This window comes from Haplochromis burtoni, unplaced genomic scaffold (genome assembly GCF_018398535.1).
Source record: "Haplochromis burtoni strain Fernald_Lab_line unplaced genomic scaffold, NCSU_Asbu1 Contig_344, whole genome shotgun sequence".
In the NCBI taxonomy this organism is placed as follows: domain Eukaryota; kingdom Metazoa; phylum Chordata; class Actinopteri; order Cichliformes; family Cichlidae; genus Haplochromis; species Haplochromis burtoni.
Window position 1 is genome coordinate 594,577 of NW_024582705.1, and position 17,124 is coordinate 611,700.

Genomic DNA, 17,124 nt, shown 5'->3' on the forward strand with positions numbered 1-17,124 from the left:
TCTAACAGAACGTACGTACCTGGCCCCGCCTACTATCCTCGGAAACGTAAAATGATTGGCTAGAAGTGTATCACAGCTCAGGAAAAAAAAGCACCGAAATAAAGCACCGAAATGTGCGCTGCTTTTCGGTCTGGTTACTACCGTTTATGTCAGAACCGGTGCCATCATGGCACCGGACACCGGTACCCATCCCTAGTCGCCAGACTTCAATTATTTAAAAAATCTATGGAGAGATCATAGCTTCAAATTGCCGAGGAGCAGTTGAAAAACCGTAAAGATTCAGAGGGTTTTGTAAATATGTGCAAACAGAAAAAATGTGTGATTTTTTTCTGGATTTTTCTCTCCGTTAAAATTAAGCTACCATGGAAATATTAAGACTGTTCATTTCTTTATAATTAAGAAAATTTATAAATTCAGCAGAGGATTGATTAACTGTTTCACCAACTGTATTAATTTAACAGAGATTGACATTAGCAGGAAATTGGAGGATGGGATGTACGCAATGTGACCCAATAAATGTAAATACAGTGTTAGAAAGCTCCTAATGACAATCCTGTTTGAGAAGATGGTGTTTTGGTGAATTTATTTGATTTGAAATGCTCTTATATTATATAATATTGCAATAACAAACTGACTAATGCTCATAGCCTTAAATTTAGGTTGGCTGGTACATCGCTGATAGGAGTACTGTGTCATTTTGAGTGAAATAGAATAATCAGTTTGCTTTGAGCTAAGTGTTTGATGTTCTGATGGGCATTGGTTCTCAGTTATTCCTCAGTTTCTTTTATTACTTGAGAAATTCATCTGAATTTCTTATCTTTAGTCTAATAAGCTTCGTACCAAGACACTTAAAAACACCTTGAATCCTGTTTGGAATGAAACCCTGGTTTACCATGGCATCACAGATGAAGAAATGTCACGCAAAACCCTCCGGTATGAACGACTTTTACATACTTTAACACTGATTTGCTACTTATATCAAAATAAAAGCTTTCATGGAGTGCATCGTTTGTTGTTTGCAGGCTTTCGGTGAGTGACGAGGACAAGTTTGGACACAATGAATTCATAGGAGAGACACGAGTGGCCCTCAAGAAACTGAAATTTAATGAGAAGAAGAACTTCAGTGTTTGTTTGGAAAGAGTGATCCCAGTAAGTCTGAGGGCAAAACCGACAATAAGATGAGGTTTTGACCTGCTCTAAATATTTGCTTAATAAGGCACACAGTTAGCTACTGTTTTTCTGTAAGTTTAACTCAGCACTGGCAGATGAACTCACAGCACAGCTCAAGTACATGAGATGCAAAAATGAGTACAGATCACAAGAGATGCCAGTGTTTTTAAACTGTGAGTCACACATTATCTGAAATGAAGGTTACACATTGTTTTGTATTTTGGTGCAAAACAGCATCTTAGAGGATGACAAAGCAGTTCAGAACATCTTATCTTGTTCTTTCCTTAGACATTTTAGTAAAGCACTAGTAACTTGCTGCTTCCAAAGGCATAAAGAACTTTTGCAATCGAGTGAAATCTTCACATTTTCCGCTTGGTGTAGGTACGTGGTCAGTCTGGGCCACAAGATTACTCATTACAGTGTAAGTGGTTACCAAGGGGACACAGCTCTGGCTATAGCTGCACAAGTCCCATTTTGCTTCGGTTTAAACTTGCTTAAGGGACAACAAATGAAAAGAAATCGAATTTAAGGGGGGAGCGAGTTAAAACAGCTTGTTTCAGATAGTGAATGAACTGAGAGCTTGCACCAAGGCTCAGTATAAAACAAATGAGAATCTTTTAAAACCACAAATCACCCAAAACTGTCAGGGGTGTTGTGTGTGGATGCTAGGAAAGGAGGACCCAAATGCTGGACTCACAGGTAGGTGAAGGCTGGTGCTTATTATGACGAGCAGGTGAGCTGAACATAAGATGGCTGGCTGAACTGAAATGACTGGCTGAACTGAACACACGTACAGAGTAGACAACATTAACATCAATGAGACGACAAAGACCAGGATGAAACTGAGGACTTAAGTACACTGGCTAATGATGATGATTAGGGACTGGTGAGAACACAGCTGAACATAATGAAACAGGAAGTAGAACTAATGACACTGAAACAGAGGGCTGGCACAGTGAAGCGGGAAATATGAATGTGGAACATAAACTGAACATGAACTGAATACAGCTGGTGAACCACCCAGGAACCCTGACAAAAACTACTTTGGTGGCCAAGAATACATCTAATGTATTAGTTCCCTTTTAAAAACACTAGTATAAATGGAATTCTCGGTATGTATAATTTCGTGATAGGTCTGTCTGCTGATCCTCTAGTAGGATTAACCACCAGAGCAGCTGTTTTAAAACAGTTATTTTTTATAGTGCTCATATAATAACATTTTATTCATTGAAAACTGAACATCTTCAGGTGGACCTTAAATGGATCTAAACGTGAATGTGTTAATCACAAATGGCTAGACACCTGAAGAGATAAAATGTATTATTTTGTACTTTATGCATACATATACACTTAATATTGTATATGGAAAAAGTATGCATAGCTTGGTGTCCAGTTTTATTACCCTGTGGCATGCACACTGACAAAACCTGAATTTAAAGATTATGAGGTACCCCAATACTTTGTCCATATAGTTTGCAGGCCATACATTGTAGAAGTGAAAGTCTTTGACGAATTGTTTGAAAAGTTAGAGCCGGGAAAAAACTTCTCATAAATACTGGAAACAGGAAAGCATTTTCTACAGTATGACTGGATTCTGCTTGACACCTTAAGTTTTGTATAGTCGATGGAAATGGGATACAACATGTTACTTACTGATCTTTAACCGTGCTTAAATAGCTGTTTTCCCGGGTTTTAGTTTTTATACTAAGAAATGCTGAAGTAGTCCTTGAACAGGGACATTTCCTATTTTACTTCTATACACACAAACTAATGATGAAGGCTCTAGCTTCAATCATGATGAGGATGATGATGACAATGATGATGGTTTGCTCTCTGTACAGGTGAAGAAGGCTGTAGGAGGATCCATCCGTGGCATGGCTCTTTATGAGGATGATGTAAGACCTTCACATAGATCTCACCACTGTGCATTAGTTAATATACATATTTAAAAAATAGAAATTAAAACATATAAGCTACATTTGTGTAAATGTAAAATATATAACATTACACAATTTCAAATAAAAAATCAGGTAATATACTTAAGGCCACTGTTCCTTTTACAGACATCTTCTATACTGATGTTACTTATGTTCTTTTATTCGATGTATCTTGCATTTGCTTATTTTCAGGTTTTATCTGAAGGATGTATGTATATATGTACTGTAGCCTAAAGTAGTTTCTTCAGATTCCCCGGCTTCAGCTCTTATGGTGAAGCCAAGTATTACCACTGCTTATTAACCACTGCTGTGCACTGCCTTTGTGCCAGACAATGACCTAATCACATACTATGTTAATTATATCAGACAGATGTTACTGATCATTTTTTTATTTATATTTTTTTACTTTTTCTGTCATCAGTTATATTCATTTAACAGCCATGGTAGATCTCACTTTTTTCTGTCCCAGTAATCCTTTTGTCTCATGTTATCTTACATAAAACTGGTCTGATGAGTTTCAGTAAGTTATACAGATATCTTACTATGTGATTTTGGGAACAGGACACTTTGCCTCAGTAGATACTCAAATTGTGGTTTATTGTCTTTCAAATAAGGCATGAAAGTGGTTGCATCACTATCCAGGCAAAAACTATGAGTTTTCAGTTCAGTAAGAGAAAAACTTCAACTCATATTGGCACTATATAAAAAAATAAACAAAGCAAAAACATGGTGCTTTACATAGTAGGTTCAAGATTTTACTGTATTAAAAAGAGAATCCCAACATTTCTGTAATAGAAAGCAACTGGTGGCTTGAGATGAAGTCTCAAGTGAAATGACGCTAAAACTCAGTGTTATCGTCCAATTTACGACAGTAAAAAAACTTGCTAAGTAAACACAGGCTGGAGAAAGATTATGGATGCTGGATACTGCGTGCATCCTTTTGTGAGATGAGCTGAAAATAGAGCTCTTTGGTCACAGTGACACTGCTTATGTTTAGAGAAACAAGGAAGTGGCGCACAACCCAAAGACAACTATCCACATTGTGAAACACATTATACTGTGGGGATGCTTCAATGCGTCTGGAACAGAGAATCTTGTCAAGGTGGAAGGAATCATGAGGAAAAAATAATATGTGAAGATATGTGTAAAATCTGTGGGGTGCCTGAAAACCAAGATCTATGCTGAAGACCATCAAATGTGGAGGAACTTATTTAACAGAACTTACTTTAAAAAAAAAAATTCATAACGGGGTTCATAGTTTTATCCTTATTTGTACTTCTAGTTACATCTCAGACAGATGCAAATTCTCCAGCCATTGCAGAGTAAAACATAGGTCCTATGACAGAACCCTGTGGAACTCCATGGTGAACTTTTGGGTAGAGATTTATCCCAGTGACATATTTTAGTGTGTTTACTACAAAGACAAATTTGTTGAAATAGTTTTCATTTATTTATGTTAAAGTTATTTGGTACATGTCACTTACACATGTGTGTTCACAGCTGAAAGAAGTTGAAAACTCAGAGGAGAGGGGCCGTATCTTGATATCATTGATGTACAACAGCCAGCAGAGTCATTTGATAGTGGGTGTGGTCCGATGTGCTCACCTGGCTGCAATGGACTCCAATGGATACTCTGACCCGTTTGTCAAAGTGTATGTGTTTTTTCCAGCTGCATCTGCACTAATGTCACTACATAGATAAACTCTCTATGACAGTGGGGAAATCCTTTTTTCATTTGTTTTTTTTTGTTTTTTAACTTTGCTTTGCTAAGAATTAGACAAAAGTATCAGTAACACATCTTGCCTCCTCAGTAAATATGAAGCTGGAGTGACAGTTTCTTAAGTTAACTAGCCTAGACCCGTCAAAGTTAAAAATATGCAATAAACTCAAAATAGACTTCTGATTATGATTATCACTGCTAATCTGACTTAACTGTTGAAATGTGCTTCGTTAACATTTAAATAGATGTTAAATTTTCGAGCAAAGTCAGTGAGCTCAACAAAGTAAATAAACATTCCCAGAAATCTTGAACTTCATTCCCAAGGGATGGCATTTTACCTTTGTTGTCCTGTCCTCTTTGATAGATGTCTCAAGCCAGACATGGGAAAGAAAGCTAAAAACAAGACACAGATCAAAAAGAAGACACTTAACCCAGAGTTTAATGAGGTGAGTCTTTTCTGTTGTTTTCTGCGGATTTTGCCATTTTCTGCCCATCCAGATTTCACTCACAGTTTTGTAATAAACTTTCTTCTGTCACTATGTTATAGGAGTTCAGTTATGAAATTAAGCATGGTGAGCTAGCCAAGAAAACACTTGACATCTCAGTCTGGGACTATGACATGGGGAAATCCAATGATTTTATTGGTAAGTTAATAACTTTGATCACATATCCTTATTGATGCTTGTCCACTTCCTGATTTTTTGTATGTTTGTCACACTTAAATGTTTCAGATCATCAAACAAATTTAGACACAAAAGGCAGTCTCTAAATGAAGGTGTTTATTATTGAGAGGGAAAAAATCCAAACGTACATGGCCCTGAATGAAAAAGTGATTGTGCCCTAAACCTAATAACTGCTTGGGCCACCCTTAGCAGCAACAATTGCAATCAAGCGTTAGCGATAACTACCAATCAGAGAAAATTTGGGCCACTCATCTTTGCAGACTTGTTGTAATTCAGTCGCACTGGAAAGTTTTCAAGCATGAACCACCTTTTAAAGGTCATGCCACAGCATCTCAATCGGGTTCAGATCAGGACTTTGCCTAGGCCACTCCAAAGTCTTCATTTAGTTTTTCTTAAGCCATTCAGAGGTGGACTTACTGTTGCGTCTTGGATCATTTGTCCTGCTGCAGAACCCAAGTGCCCTTCAGCTTGAACAGATGGCTGGACATTCTCCTTCAGGATGTTTTGATAGACAGCAGTGAACAGTGAAATTGAGCTCAACTCAATCATTTGGGGCATCATTGGCTAATATTAAAATTTGTTTGATGATATAAAACATGTTAGTGCAACAAATATGAAAAACATTAGGAAATCGGGAAGGGGGCACACACTTGTTACACTACTGTATTGATGTAGCCACTGTTGTATCACGTATTTGTTAGTTAAGTCCAGTCATGAAGCCACAATCTGGCTGTTGTAACTGCCATCACCATGGTGTTTTGGATGTTGAAAGTGAGGGGTGGATCTGAGTGTTCTAATGACTAGTCAATCACAGGATGTTAGCTAATAAGAATGCTCTGGTTTATCCTCTTTTCTGACTCTAATAAGTACCATAAACTATAAAAAGAACTTAATGTTGTAGTTAGTATAACTTGAAACCAGTATTAAAAGCCATGAACTCACTTGGAACTGCTGAGAATTGTTTGCCCACAGACATATATAACCGTCACTTTTATTCCTACCAGGGAACCCCCTTGCTGGCGAGTTCAAAGACAAAGATTTGAAGCCCTTCTTGCATAGGTTTCACTTATAAGACCACGTATCTGTGTCTGTCTTTTACATGCAGTCAATTCTGTAAGCTCCTAATGTTGTGCATTATTAGACTTATTAGTGTCACAAAGATTTTCATTTTTCTGTCCAGGCAAGTTATATAGAAGTTGGCTAATTATCAGAAAACCATTGACTGATCTTAGCACAGTTTGACCACTACACAATTCTAAAGCCTAGCCCACAGCTATACATCTGCCTTGTTTTAGGAACCCTCAGATGTGAACATGCTGCCACTGCAAGTATTATAAATTTAGAAATAAGCTTGTACATAATGAAATAGACAAATATTCATCTTTTATAATGGTTTCCTTTCTACCTTCAGGTGGCTGTCAGTTAGGCATCCAGGCTAAAGGAGAGTGTTTGAAGCACTGGTATGAATGCCTCAAGAATAAAGACAAGAAGATTGAGCGTTGGCATGTTCTTCTAAATGACAACACCACTCAGTTTGAGGATTGAAAGTTAAAATCTTCAACTCTTCTCTGTATTTTTTTCTCCATATCTCTCTGTAAAATGTCTTCCATGAGTGCAGGTAGACAAATAATGTACTCTTGCTTTCAATGTAGTTTGCTGCAAAATGCTATATGAAAGCTTCATTTTAAGCACTATTGTTTTTTGTGACCAACATGGATGTTGACCTTTATGCTTTTTGTCAAAAGGAGTTTATCATATCATAAACTGTATCAGACTATAAACAAATATTCTGACATGCAGTAATGTTTGAACTGATTATCGTGTTTTATGGACAAGATAACAGCCCTTTATTTTCGTCATCAAGTCGGCATGTTGTAATGAAGTGCGCCTCTACTCAGTCCTAGGAAGCGGTATTTCCAGTTTTCTGTCTCTCACCCATTTTCACTGTGTTTTGACTGATTGATTGATTTTATTTTGGTATCTACAGAACTTACACATACTGATATTGATATGTATCCATGTCACCTACGGTCATGTGTTATCATCTGATTTTCCATATTGTTTGGGTATGGGTGTTATGTTTTTATTTTCATGTGTTGTAGTACATATTTATTCTGCTTTATGCATCTGTTAAATATTACGTTAGGCACTGCAGTGAACAATCATTTGTTTTGCATGTGACATGCAGATAACATACTGTTTTCCATATCTTCATGGTCGCTACATCACCTTCTTCCATGCATGTGGGGAGTATTCAACAACCTAAAATGTTTCTGCATGAAATTATAATAATGATTATTTCAAAAACAAATTTAATTATGCAGTGGCTGTTAGGTTGACCAGATCCTAGGAAACTAAATGTGGGGAAAAGGCACAATGTGGCCTGTGTGAATTTGAACCCAAAGAATTACTAAGGGTTATACCTCATGTTCAGTTGTTCAGAATATTTAAACGGACAACACTGTTCTGTCTAGTATTCATCTTTGGAGTTGAAAAGGTGTTCATCCATATATACTGGCAAATCTATTATTGATCATTTTTCTTGTTCTATTTTTTGTGAGACTTTTAGGAGATGAGTTTGGTAAACAAGAACTAATAGAACTAATTAAAATGTGTGACATTGTCTAAATATATGAATATATAGGAGGAGGGAGTTAAGGGCTTAAGTAAGGGTTCCACTTTATGTCCAGTCTCACATAAAGTGGAATATCTGGTCACCGGAAGTTCTGTTTTTGGAATATGATGAAATATTGCTCCACAGGTATATCTTATATACATTTGCAGGTTGTTTTCAGTTACATATTCAACATTGTCCTGTCTGTACTGATATTGGTGCATGTCTGTAGCAACACATGGCTAATAAATAAAGACCTGATGAAACTTGCTCGGCATTTGTTGTGTATGACATGGCATAAACTTTGTCTGAATCAGGTGAGGTTCAAACCAATCAGCTCAGACAGACACGCAGCTGAAATATTTGTGAACTTTGACTTCTCCTGATAAAACTTCTTCTGTCTAACTGGGGGAAAGTTTATAGACTCATTACACTCTAAAAAAAGTCTGATCTTGAATGATCTACGAGCTATGATCTCACTTTTGATGTTATCAGAAAGGTTCTACCACAGCTGAAAAGATAGGCCTGGCAAGAACTCCAATATTTACATTTCAACTCCAAGACCTTCAGACAGAGCAAAAAGCTGTGTAGAATTAAGCCGTGAAACTCTGCAAAGGTCTGCATCAAACTATATAATGGCAATGAACACTTTACTGACTCTAGAAAAAAAATGCAAGCACAAAAACCAAGAGCAAAAAATGTCAACACACAAACACATTACAGACCATTACAACAAAAAGATAAGGAGACTAAATGAATATATAAAGATAAGCAAAACAATCACAGGAGCAACACACGAGAGACAACAATGATGTAATAAAATGGCTATAAAAATGCAAAATGGCTACTAAGTGACACAAAATGACACAAAAATCACAAGAAGGGATAAAGACAGATGACCTGGTAATAAAAGAAGCAAACAGAGAACAGAAAAAGAGAAAAAGGATAAAAGATGACCACAACAGTAAACAAAATCACCAAAAGAGAGGTGAAATGACAATAAAATAGACAAAGAGGAAACCTACTATAATGAGAGGTTAAAAAGACACAAATCGCAAGGGGAGACTCAATGACTACAAACAAAACAACCACAAAAAAAGAACAAAAAAAATCATAAGAAAGAGAGCAATGTAGCATAAGTATGCAAGCTTGCAAAAACAAGATGCAAAAGGACTACAGAGAGTGGCAGTCATTGAAAAATAAAATAAAAACTGCTAAAAAAGACAAAATGACCCTGGAACGAGACAAGCGGAGTGGAAAAAAAAGGTCAAATGGACACAAAACACCATCTGTGGTCTTTCATTTTTTTAGTTCAAGTATCTTCTGTAGGTGAGGATGTTTCTGGGTCCACGGATTATATAAGATTACAGATTATATTTTTCTCTATCACAAAACTATGTCAACACTCAAATACTATTTTAGGCACACTTGAAGAGAACAGTCTGCCTGGTTGGGCTGCTCACTGCAATACAGTTACTGGCCACATCATTAGGTACACCTGCTTAACTCCTCATTAACACAAATATGTAACCTGCAGATCCCATGGAAGAAACTCAGTGCATTTTGCATGTAGACATGGTCACGACTGCTGAAGTTATAACTGAGCATCAGAATAGGTGATTCAGTGATTTTGAACAAAGCATGCTTGTTGGTCTGTGCCAAACAGGCAGCTCTGAATATTTCAGATCCTGTTCTACTGGGGTTTTCCTATTCAACTATCTCTCCCAAAATATCCACTGAACAGCAGTTCTCACCTTGTTGATGCCAGCAGACAGAGAGGAATGGACGGGCTGCTTCAAGCTGAGAGAGAGGCAGCAGTAACTGAAATAACCAGTCATTACAGCCAAAGTATATAGAAGAGTATCTCTGAATGCGTAGCCCATTCAACCTTGAATCAGAAGGGCTACAGCAGCAGAAGACCACACTAGGTGACGCTTCTGCCAGCTAAGAACAGGAATCCGAGGCTACAGTTTGCATCAAATTATCAAAAGAGTTTTTTTCTTGTCATCCTTTGGACCCCTTAGCATAAAATGAGTACCATTTAAACTTCTCAGCCTAACTACTCAGTGTTGTTGAGGACCTTTATAACCATACATCTTCTGATAGTTGCTTCCAGCCAGATAACGCTCCGCATTACAAAGCTCAAATCTTCTGACACTGGTTTCTTGACAATGAGTTCACTGTACTCAGATGGTCCCCACTGTCACTACATCTCAAACCAACAGATCCCCTTTGGGATGTGGTTGAACTAGAGTTACATCATGGATGTGTAATTGACAGCTCCTGTCAACATGGAGCAAAATCTTTGAGGAATATTTCTAACAGCTTGTTGAATTTATCCCATAAAAGATTAAAAGCACAACAGAATCTGGCACCAGCCTAGTGTACCTAACACTAATGACATAACCTGTGATTAGAGATCATAAGAGGGCAGTGCTTCACTTTAGGTCAATTAAAAAAAAAGATTGAGAAATAGTAGTAAAAGGTCCATAATCCAAAAGCAGGCAGGCTTTTGGATTATGGTTTAAAAGTTTCTGTCTTGGCATAGGTTGGAGAAAGTGAGAAAGGACTGAATATAAAAGCAAATCTCCCAGGAGTTCCAAGAGATTTCCATCTGTCAATCAGAAAACACTGATAAGGTTGTCAGAATGTTTTTGGGGAGTGTCTATCACTTTTAAAGATACATTTGTAGATTGGTAGCAGCGTGCTGCCTGTGGGTATGTGTCTGGGTGGGTTTGGTGGGTGTTGTCAACAGTGTGTATCATGGTCACTGTCTGTGATGTGGGACAGATAGTGTGTGTGTGTGTGTGTGTGCTTGCGTGGCTGTGTGGGGGCGGGAGTAAAGTGTTTGGCTATGCTAACAGGTCACATGGGTGGTTTGGTGTTTATTTTAGTACCACCGGATCACCCGAGCACCCTCCTCCTCCTCTACCACCCTCCTCCTCCTCTTCTCATTTAAAATCGACCTGGAATCTGTCGATCTGTCCGTAAGTCCTCAGAGAGTGAAACAACAATACTGAAGTGAAACCGTTTCCCAGCCTGTTTCCTTCAGCTGCTTTCCTCCTCGACCCGCCGCCACCATGATGCGCATCGCTCCACTTGTTACTCTCATCTGCACATCATCACTCCTGAGCTCCACCGCAGCAGCAGCCTCGGTTCTCTGCACGTGGACTAAAGTTTCTGCTAACGGAGAAATGCACTACAGTTTTCTCCGTAGCGACCCGCAGCAGACCCCTCCATCTCTGCGGCTGTACCACACCGCCTGGTCCGGGGAGCGCGCTCTGCTTGGCTGCACTTGGAGCGACGACACAGCGGTGACCCAGAACTATTTGTCTCTGTGCCGGGAGCGCGCGTGGGGCTTTTCAGAGCATCCAAATGAAAATGTCCATTTGGACTCCGTGTTAGAGACAGAAGGGCAGTGCGTCTCCCTGGCGTCTCTCGGGGAACCCACAGGAAAGAGGTCGGTGAGGAGTGTTCGTGTTCAAGGTCAAGATGAGAGGTCAGAGGGCAGCATACATAAGCGTGTAAAGCGCGGTTTTATTGTACCCGGGACTCTCTGGTGCGGCTCTGGCAACAAGGCACCCTCATATTCAGATCTGGGTATGTGGATCCATGAACTCCGTTTTTGAACTTATGTACAGGGAGTGCTTCCCACCTTTGGAGCCTTAATACTAAAGTTTGCTCTAACATTTAAAGGATAAAAAAAAAAAAACTATGTTTAATTTTTCTTCTGAATTTGAAGTGAACTATGTTAGCCCCTTCTCTCCCAAACTCCAGAAACAGCCTAGGGACATATATTTCCCATAATTCAACTAACTGACCTCTGCCTTTCTTGCTTGCTAAATCCTTGTGTTTAGTATTCATCTTTTAAACTGTGTCTCTACATAAAGTGTAGCTAATTTCATTTATAAATGCCAAAATTAAAAATTAGTCTCACAATGGGTCCAGGGTAGATATTTTATCCATGAAGCAGATAAGGAAAAACTGAAATAGATGGATGGCATGCAGTACATATAGATATAGACAGAAAAAGTAGTGGGTGTTCCCTCTTCTGTGTAATATCACAGCTGTACCCTCTGGAGCTGAAAAGTGAGGCTTATGCAGAAGTGCCAAAAACTACAGTTGCTTTACTTCCTTCTTCAAAAGGCCTCTTCTTTAAATAGAGAGTAGATTCCCATACTAAAAAAGCAAAACATCCCTGCATTAAAAAGTATGTTTACAGCCCGTTACAAAAATTTCTATGGGGAATAATTCTCCCCTTGATATTCCAGGATATGGCTGCTTTGACAGGTATGTCATTGCTAATAGCTTTCTGCTAATGTTCACCTCTGCTAGCCCTCTTGTCTGCTAATTTTAGTCACTAAAATGACCATTTAGACTGTCTTTAATTTGAATGAAATTCAATAATTTTCTGAAGAAGCATTTAAAAAGTTGATATTATTATACATATATTTTTACCTGTTTGAAGTTTCAGTTTTTCACAGCAAACAAAAAGATAAATCCACACTTCCTTAACAAGGCAATAAACCTTATTCAGATTTAATATCTATCTATCTATCTATCTATCTATCTATCTATCTATCTATCTATCTATCTATATATCTATCTATCTATCTATCTATCTATCTATCTATCTATCTATCTATCTATATATATATATTATTTATGTTGCACACTTAAAGAATGGGAACAAACCCAAGAACGTTACTGACAGAAAGGAAAAAAACAAACAAAGATCACAACAAGTAAACTGACATTTACATTTTGGAGAGTTTCAATCATGTTACATTCTTTTAATCCACACCTTCTATATATGTTTTGACCTGTTGCAGGAGTGTTTTCAGAGACCGACCGTTGCTGCCGGGAGCACGATCAGTGCAGACACACCATCCTGTCCTTTCACTCAGAGTTTGGCATTTTCAACAGCAACATCTTCACCATGTCTCATTGTGACTGTGATAACAAGTAATTATCCTATCCTTTCCTGATTATTTTTCAGCTGGTTTGTTGCATGTGCTTTGATGTTGATTCTTTCTTAAAATGATGGCATCAAATATGTTAAAGGTTTCGAAGTTGTTTGGTGGAGGCGGATGACGGCATAGCTGATGTAGTGGGATATACCTTCTTTAACCTGCTGAAGATGCACTGCTTTACATTCTCCCACCAGCTTCAGTGTACACAGAGAAACTGGTTTGGAATGTAAGTAAAGCTGTGATGGAAATAAAATGATTTTGTGTAATTGTGAAGGTCTATGATTCATCCAGTATTGTTATTTCTCCCTGACCTCTCATGGTATCCAGCCATTATAGTTTTATTTGTTCTGGGTTTGAGGCATCTGTGCCTTAGATTGCTAGCAGGTTTACAAATTGCTTTGGTAGTTCACTACTTTGGTCGAGATAAAGCTAATTGGATCTCAAGCTAATTACAGGAAACAGTGGAGACTTTCGCCTCTTTTTACATCTAGAAAAAAAAGTCTGAAAAGCATATACCTGGACTAAAGGTAATATCTTTGATAAGGTGTCATCTTTTTGACCCAGTTTTACTGAGTCAGAAAGAAAAAAAAGCTAGCCTGACTCTATCAGCCAACTAACCAGCTAACTTAAATTAACTCCATACTTATTTACCTCACCTGTAATGTCAAAACACCAAGCTACATTTTCTTTTTTTTTTCCATGCAAGACCAAGTTTTAAGATAATTTTTCATATCGTTAGCTTCATAGCATAAGTGCCTAAGTCATTTTTTGGTCAAATTGAGATTTTTGCCTAACTTTACTCCCCTACCACTGCTGCATCATCCTGTCCGTCTGCCTATGTCACACAAAAAAATGACTTAGGCACTTATGCTATGAAGCTAACGATATGACAAAAATGGATTAGTTCAAACAATTTAGTCAGGCAACTTAATTCTAGGTTTAGCTATAGCCAAATTGAGAGTTTTTGAGTGTGTAGCTAAATCCAAACTAATTATCTAGTGAATATTATAGTTTACATATACAGCTAATCAATACATAAAGCATGAAGTATTGATTATTACTAAAACTAGATAAGCTTGCCATTACTCCTTGTTTTCAGCAACAGATAGATAGATAGATAGATAGATAGATAGATAGATAGATAGATAGATAGATAGATAGATAGATAGATAGATAGATAGAAGTCTGCTTGTAGTGAAGTCTCTCATCCTCTATGACCTCTTTAAACGATTAGTTGACGAGTTCATGGCTTCAATCACTAGTTTCCAGACTTAGTGAATACCTCACTAAGTAATAGGCGAAGTCACTGTAGCTAAGTGTCTTCTATCCTGTCTTCCTTCTCTCCCCCCAACCGGTTGCAGCAGATGACCCCGCCCCTCCCTGAGCCTGGTTCTGCCAGAGGATATTCTTCCTGTTAAAAGGGAGTTTTTCCTTCCCGCTGTTGACAAAGTGCTTGCTCATAGGGGGTTATTTGATTGTTTGGTTTTTCTCTGTATGTATTATTGTAGGGTATACCTTACAATATAAAGTGCCTTGAGGTGACTGTTGTTGTGATTTGGCGCTATATAAATAAAATTGAATTGAATTGAATTAAGTCGATCTTTTCTATACAGTTTATAGTTTTGATCTCTTTTGGTGCAGACTGGTTTCAGGCTGGTATTTGTAACTTAATTTTGATCTGAGAGAAAGCATCCATCTTCCAAGTCAACACTTGGGAACAATAAGAAAACTAAATATTTCTGTAATTTTTTCGTCCTTTGGGTTCACTTGCAGGTGTAAGGAGACTAAAATGGCTCTGTATGCTGAGGTTCATTCACCCATATTGTACAAATCTAAGCCAACAGATGAAACCATGAACAGCTCCGTGATCAATTCTACCACGCCTGCAGAACTCCTAGAGAATAGCACTTCAGATTTACAGCTTTCCTCCAATACTGCTGCTGCATTCACAGTCCCTACACCCTTTGCCTCCATCATTCCTCTTACTAACGCTACAACATACACGGGCAGTAATGCGACAGAGACACCTTTGGGATCTGTTCCTGACAGAAGAGAAAATCTGGAGAACATTGTACCAACCAAAAATCACACTGTGACTGAAGTAGGCCCTGATATCACAGGTATTTGATACTAACCACATCTCAGTATATTCACTGATTTTCCTATAACAGAGTAACTGACCACTTCTGCCGATGCTTCTCTACAGCAATGTCATGTGGTATCTATAAGGATATCGATGAGTGTAGGGACAAGATCCCATCCCAGCATGAGAAATATGGCTTCTACAACCAGGAGCCAAAGACACTTTACCACTGCAACTGTACTGTCAGGTAAGGCAACACACTGTGTAAATTCTCTGTATTATTACCAGTACAGGGAAGTCATACGGAGAATTTTGCTTGCTTTTTTTTCTAGAATAATCTGATCGGGGGTAATTTTTCAGCATGTGTCACACCATATCTAAAATACACACATTTACTTAGTAATTACAGGGCATGTGCAAACACTGAGATAACAGCGCACTCGGCTTTGTTCTGTGTATTCCCAACAAGGCATACATAGTGTAACACAAAATAGGGAACATCCATTAACACAGATACTCTCTCCAGTTCTCTTTTTGTTCTAGTGGCCTTTTCATATGCTCCCTGCCTTTGTCATGTGCTCGGACATTTCATTTGACTGGGCTTTTTGTACTTCTAGAATATTCCAGACTTTGGCTAAACAGAGACAACTGACCAAAGTGCAAGCTCATCTTCTGGGACATGTGTCTCAGTCCTGCTTCCTGCTTGAGGAATGCACGGCAGACAGCAAGTAAGTATACAAACATATACAGTAGATGTATTTAACTGGCCTAGCTTTAAAGAATATAATACAGTTATATCACTGTGTATAACAGAAGAAGTCAGATCAAGTACACAGTCACTATGACTGATATATTATGACATAGCATTAATGGTCAAAATGGCCATCCATCAGTCTGTGGACATGGAGCTATAATTCTAAATCTTTTATATACAGCTACATATTTTAGTTTGGTGCCTAAAAAAATGGAAATACTGATCATCGGATCATGAGATGATGCTACACACATTTCCATTGCATACAGTGATTTAAAATACATGTTCAGCCGTGCATTCTCTTAAGCTTTATACTTGTTCTGTATGTAAATAATCCCATGTAGTGGATGATTAGAAAAACTGCATGAAATATACATTTTTAAGTAAAGTAAAGGTATGTCAACTCTAACACTAAAACTAAATACTAAGTAGCATCACAAAACATTTGTTCTTCTGCTTCATTCAACAGCTGTACTCTAGTCGTGGTAAAAGCCGAGCTTCCTCAGCAGGATCAGTGGACCAGCGTAGCAGTGGAGGAGCAACACCATCTACAGGCAGTACAACTGAACCTCAGGAGGCCAAACCCAAGGAGAGCTAAGAGAAAAGACAGAGAAGTGAGGCTCCACAAACTGTGTCTGAGATTGACCCGACGCAGACAAATGAAGAAGAAGAGAAAAAATGTCTAAAGGGAAAAAACCTCGTCCTAATGTTCAATATTATATACGTAAGACACTATGAAATCTATTTTCACATGGAGTAGCAAAAAATTTTCCTGTTCATTTCCTGATGTTATCTTCTTCACAGTCAGTCTCTCTTATGGAAAGCTTTATTTGTCTTTACGCTCAAGTCTTTCTGTCAATAATGACTAACAGGACAACTTCAACTCTCGTTTGATGTTCTAAGGCCTGCACAGATCATGTTAATTTGATTTAATTAATTTTTAGATCAGCAATACAAACTTAGAAGATTTATTTCCACTGACTTTATACTATTTAGGCAAAACCTACAGAGAAGGAAATATATATATATGTGTATATATATATATATCCATCCATCCATCCATCTTCATCCGCTTATCCGAGGTCGGGTCGCGGGGGTAGCAGCCTAAGCAAAGAGGTCCAGACCTCCCTCTCCCCAGCCACCTCCTCCAGCTTGTCCGGGGGAATACCAAGGCGTTCCCAGGCCAGCCG

The 17,124-nt window shown here is 38.2% G+C and overlaps 2 protein-coding genes across 4 annotated transcripts in view; both read left to right on the plus strand.

Moving 5' to 3' along the window:
• Positions 1-8,413, plus strand: part of rph3aa (rabphilin 3A homolog (mouse), a) — a 42,994-nt gene extending 34,581 nt beyond the window's left edge. For 2 of the 3 annotated variants that reach the window (XM_005946317.3, XM_014341343.2), the window contains exons 10-16: positions 824-933; positions 1,023-1,149; positions 3,012-3,065; positions 4,608-4,759; positions 5,192-5,273; positions 5,375-5,471; positions 6,922-8,413. In XM_005946317.3, the coding sequence (XP_005946379.1) occupies positions 824-933; positions 1,023-1,149; positions 3,012-3,065; positions 4,608-4,759; positions 5,192-5,273; positions 5,375-5,471; positions 6,922-7,055 (756 nt within the window). In that variant the 3' untranslated portion in view covers positions 7,056-8,413. The remainder of the gene's footprint in view (positions 1-823; positions 934-1,022; positions 1,150-3,011; positions 3,066-4,607; positions 4,760-5,191; positions 5,274-5,374; positions 5,472-6,921) is intronic. The other variant, XM_005946318.3, reaches the window with a different exon arrangement.
• Positions 8,414-11,010: 2,597 nt separating this feature from the next.
• pla2g3 (phospholipase A2 group III) lies at positions 11,011-17,016 on the plus strand. Its single transcript, XM_042228718.1, has 7 exons — positions 11,011-11,724; positions 12,957-13,089; positions 13,189-13,323; positions 14,871-15,217; positions 15,304-15,427; positions 15,798-15,908; positions 16,404-17,016. Exons 1-7 carry the CDS (start codon positions 11,205-11,207, stop codon positions 16,618-16,620), a joined length of 1,587 nt encoding a protein of 528 aa, XP_042084652.1. The 5' UTR covers positions 11,011-11,204; the 3' UTR covers positions 16,621-17,016.
• Positions 17,017-17,124: the final 108 nt, after the last annotated feature.

Bases quoted from the DNA above. Each gene is read 5' to 3' on its own strand.
- pla2g3 (XM_042228718.1), top strand. From the start codon at position 11,205: ATGATGCGCATCGCTCCACTTGTTACTCTCATCTGCACATCATCACTC. The intron at 13,090-13,188 runs GTAATTATCCTA...AATATGTTAAAG, and splicing joins CATTGTGACTGTGATAACAA to GTTTCGAAGTTGTTTGGTGG. The intron at 15,428-15,797 runs GTAAGGCAACAC...TTGTACTTCTAG, and splicing joins CACTGCAACTGTACTGTCAG to AATATTCCAGACTTTGGCTA.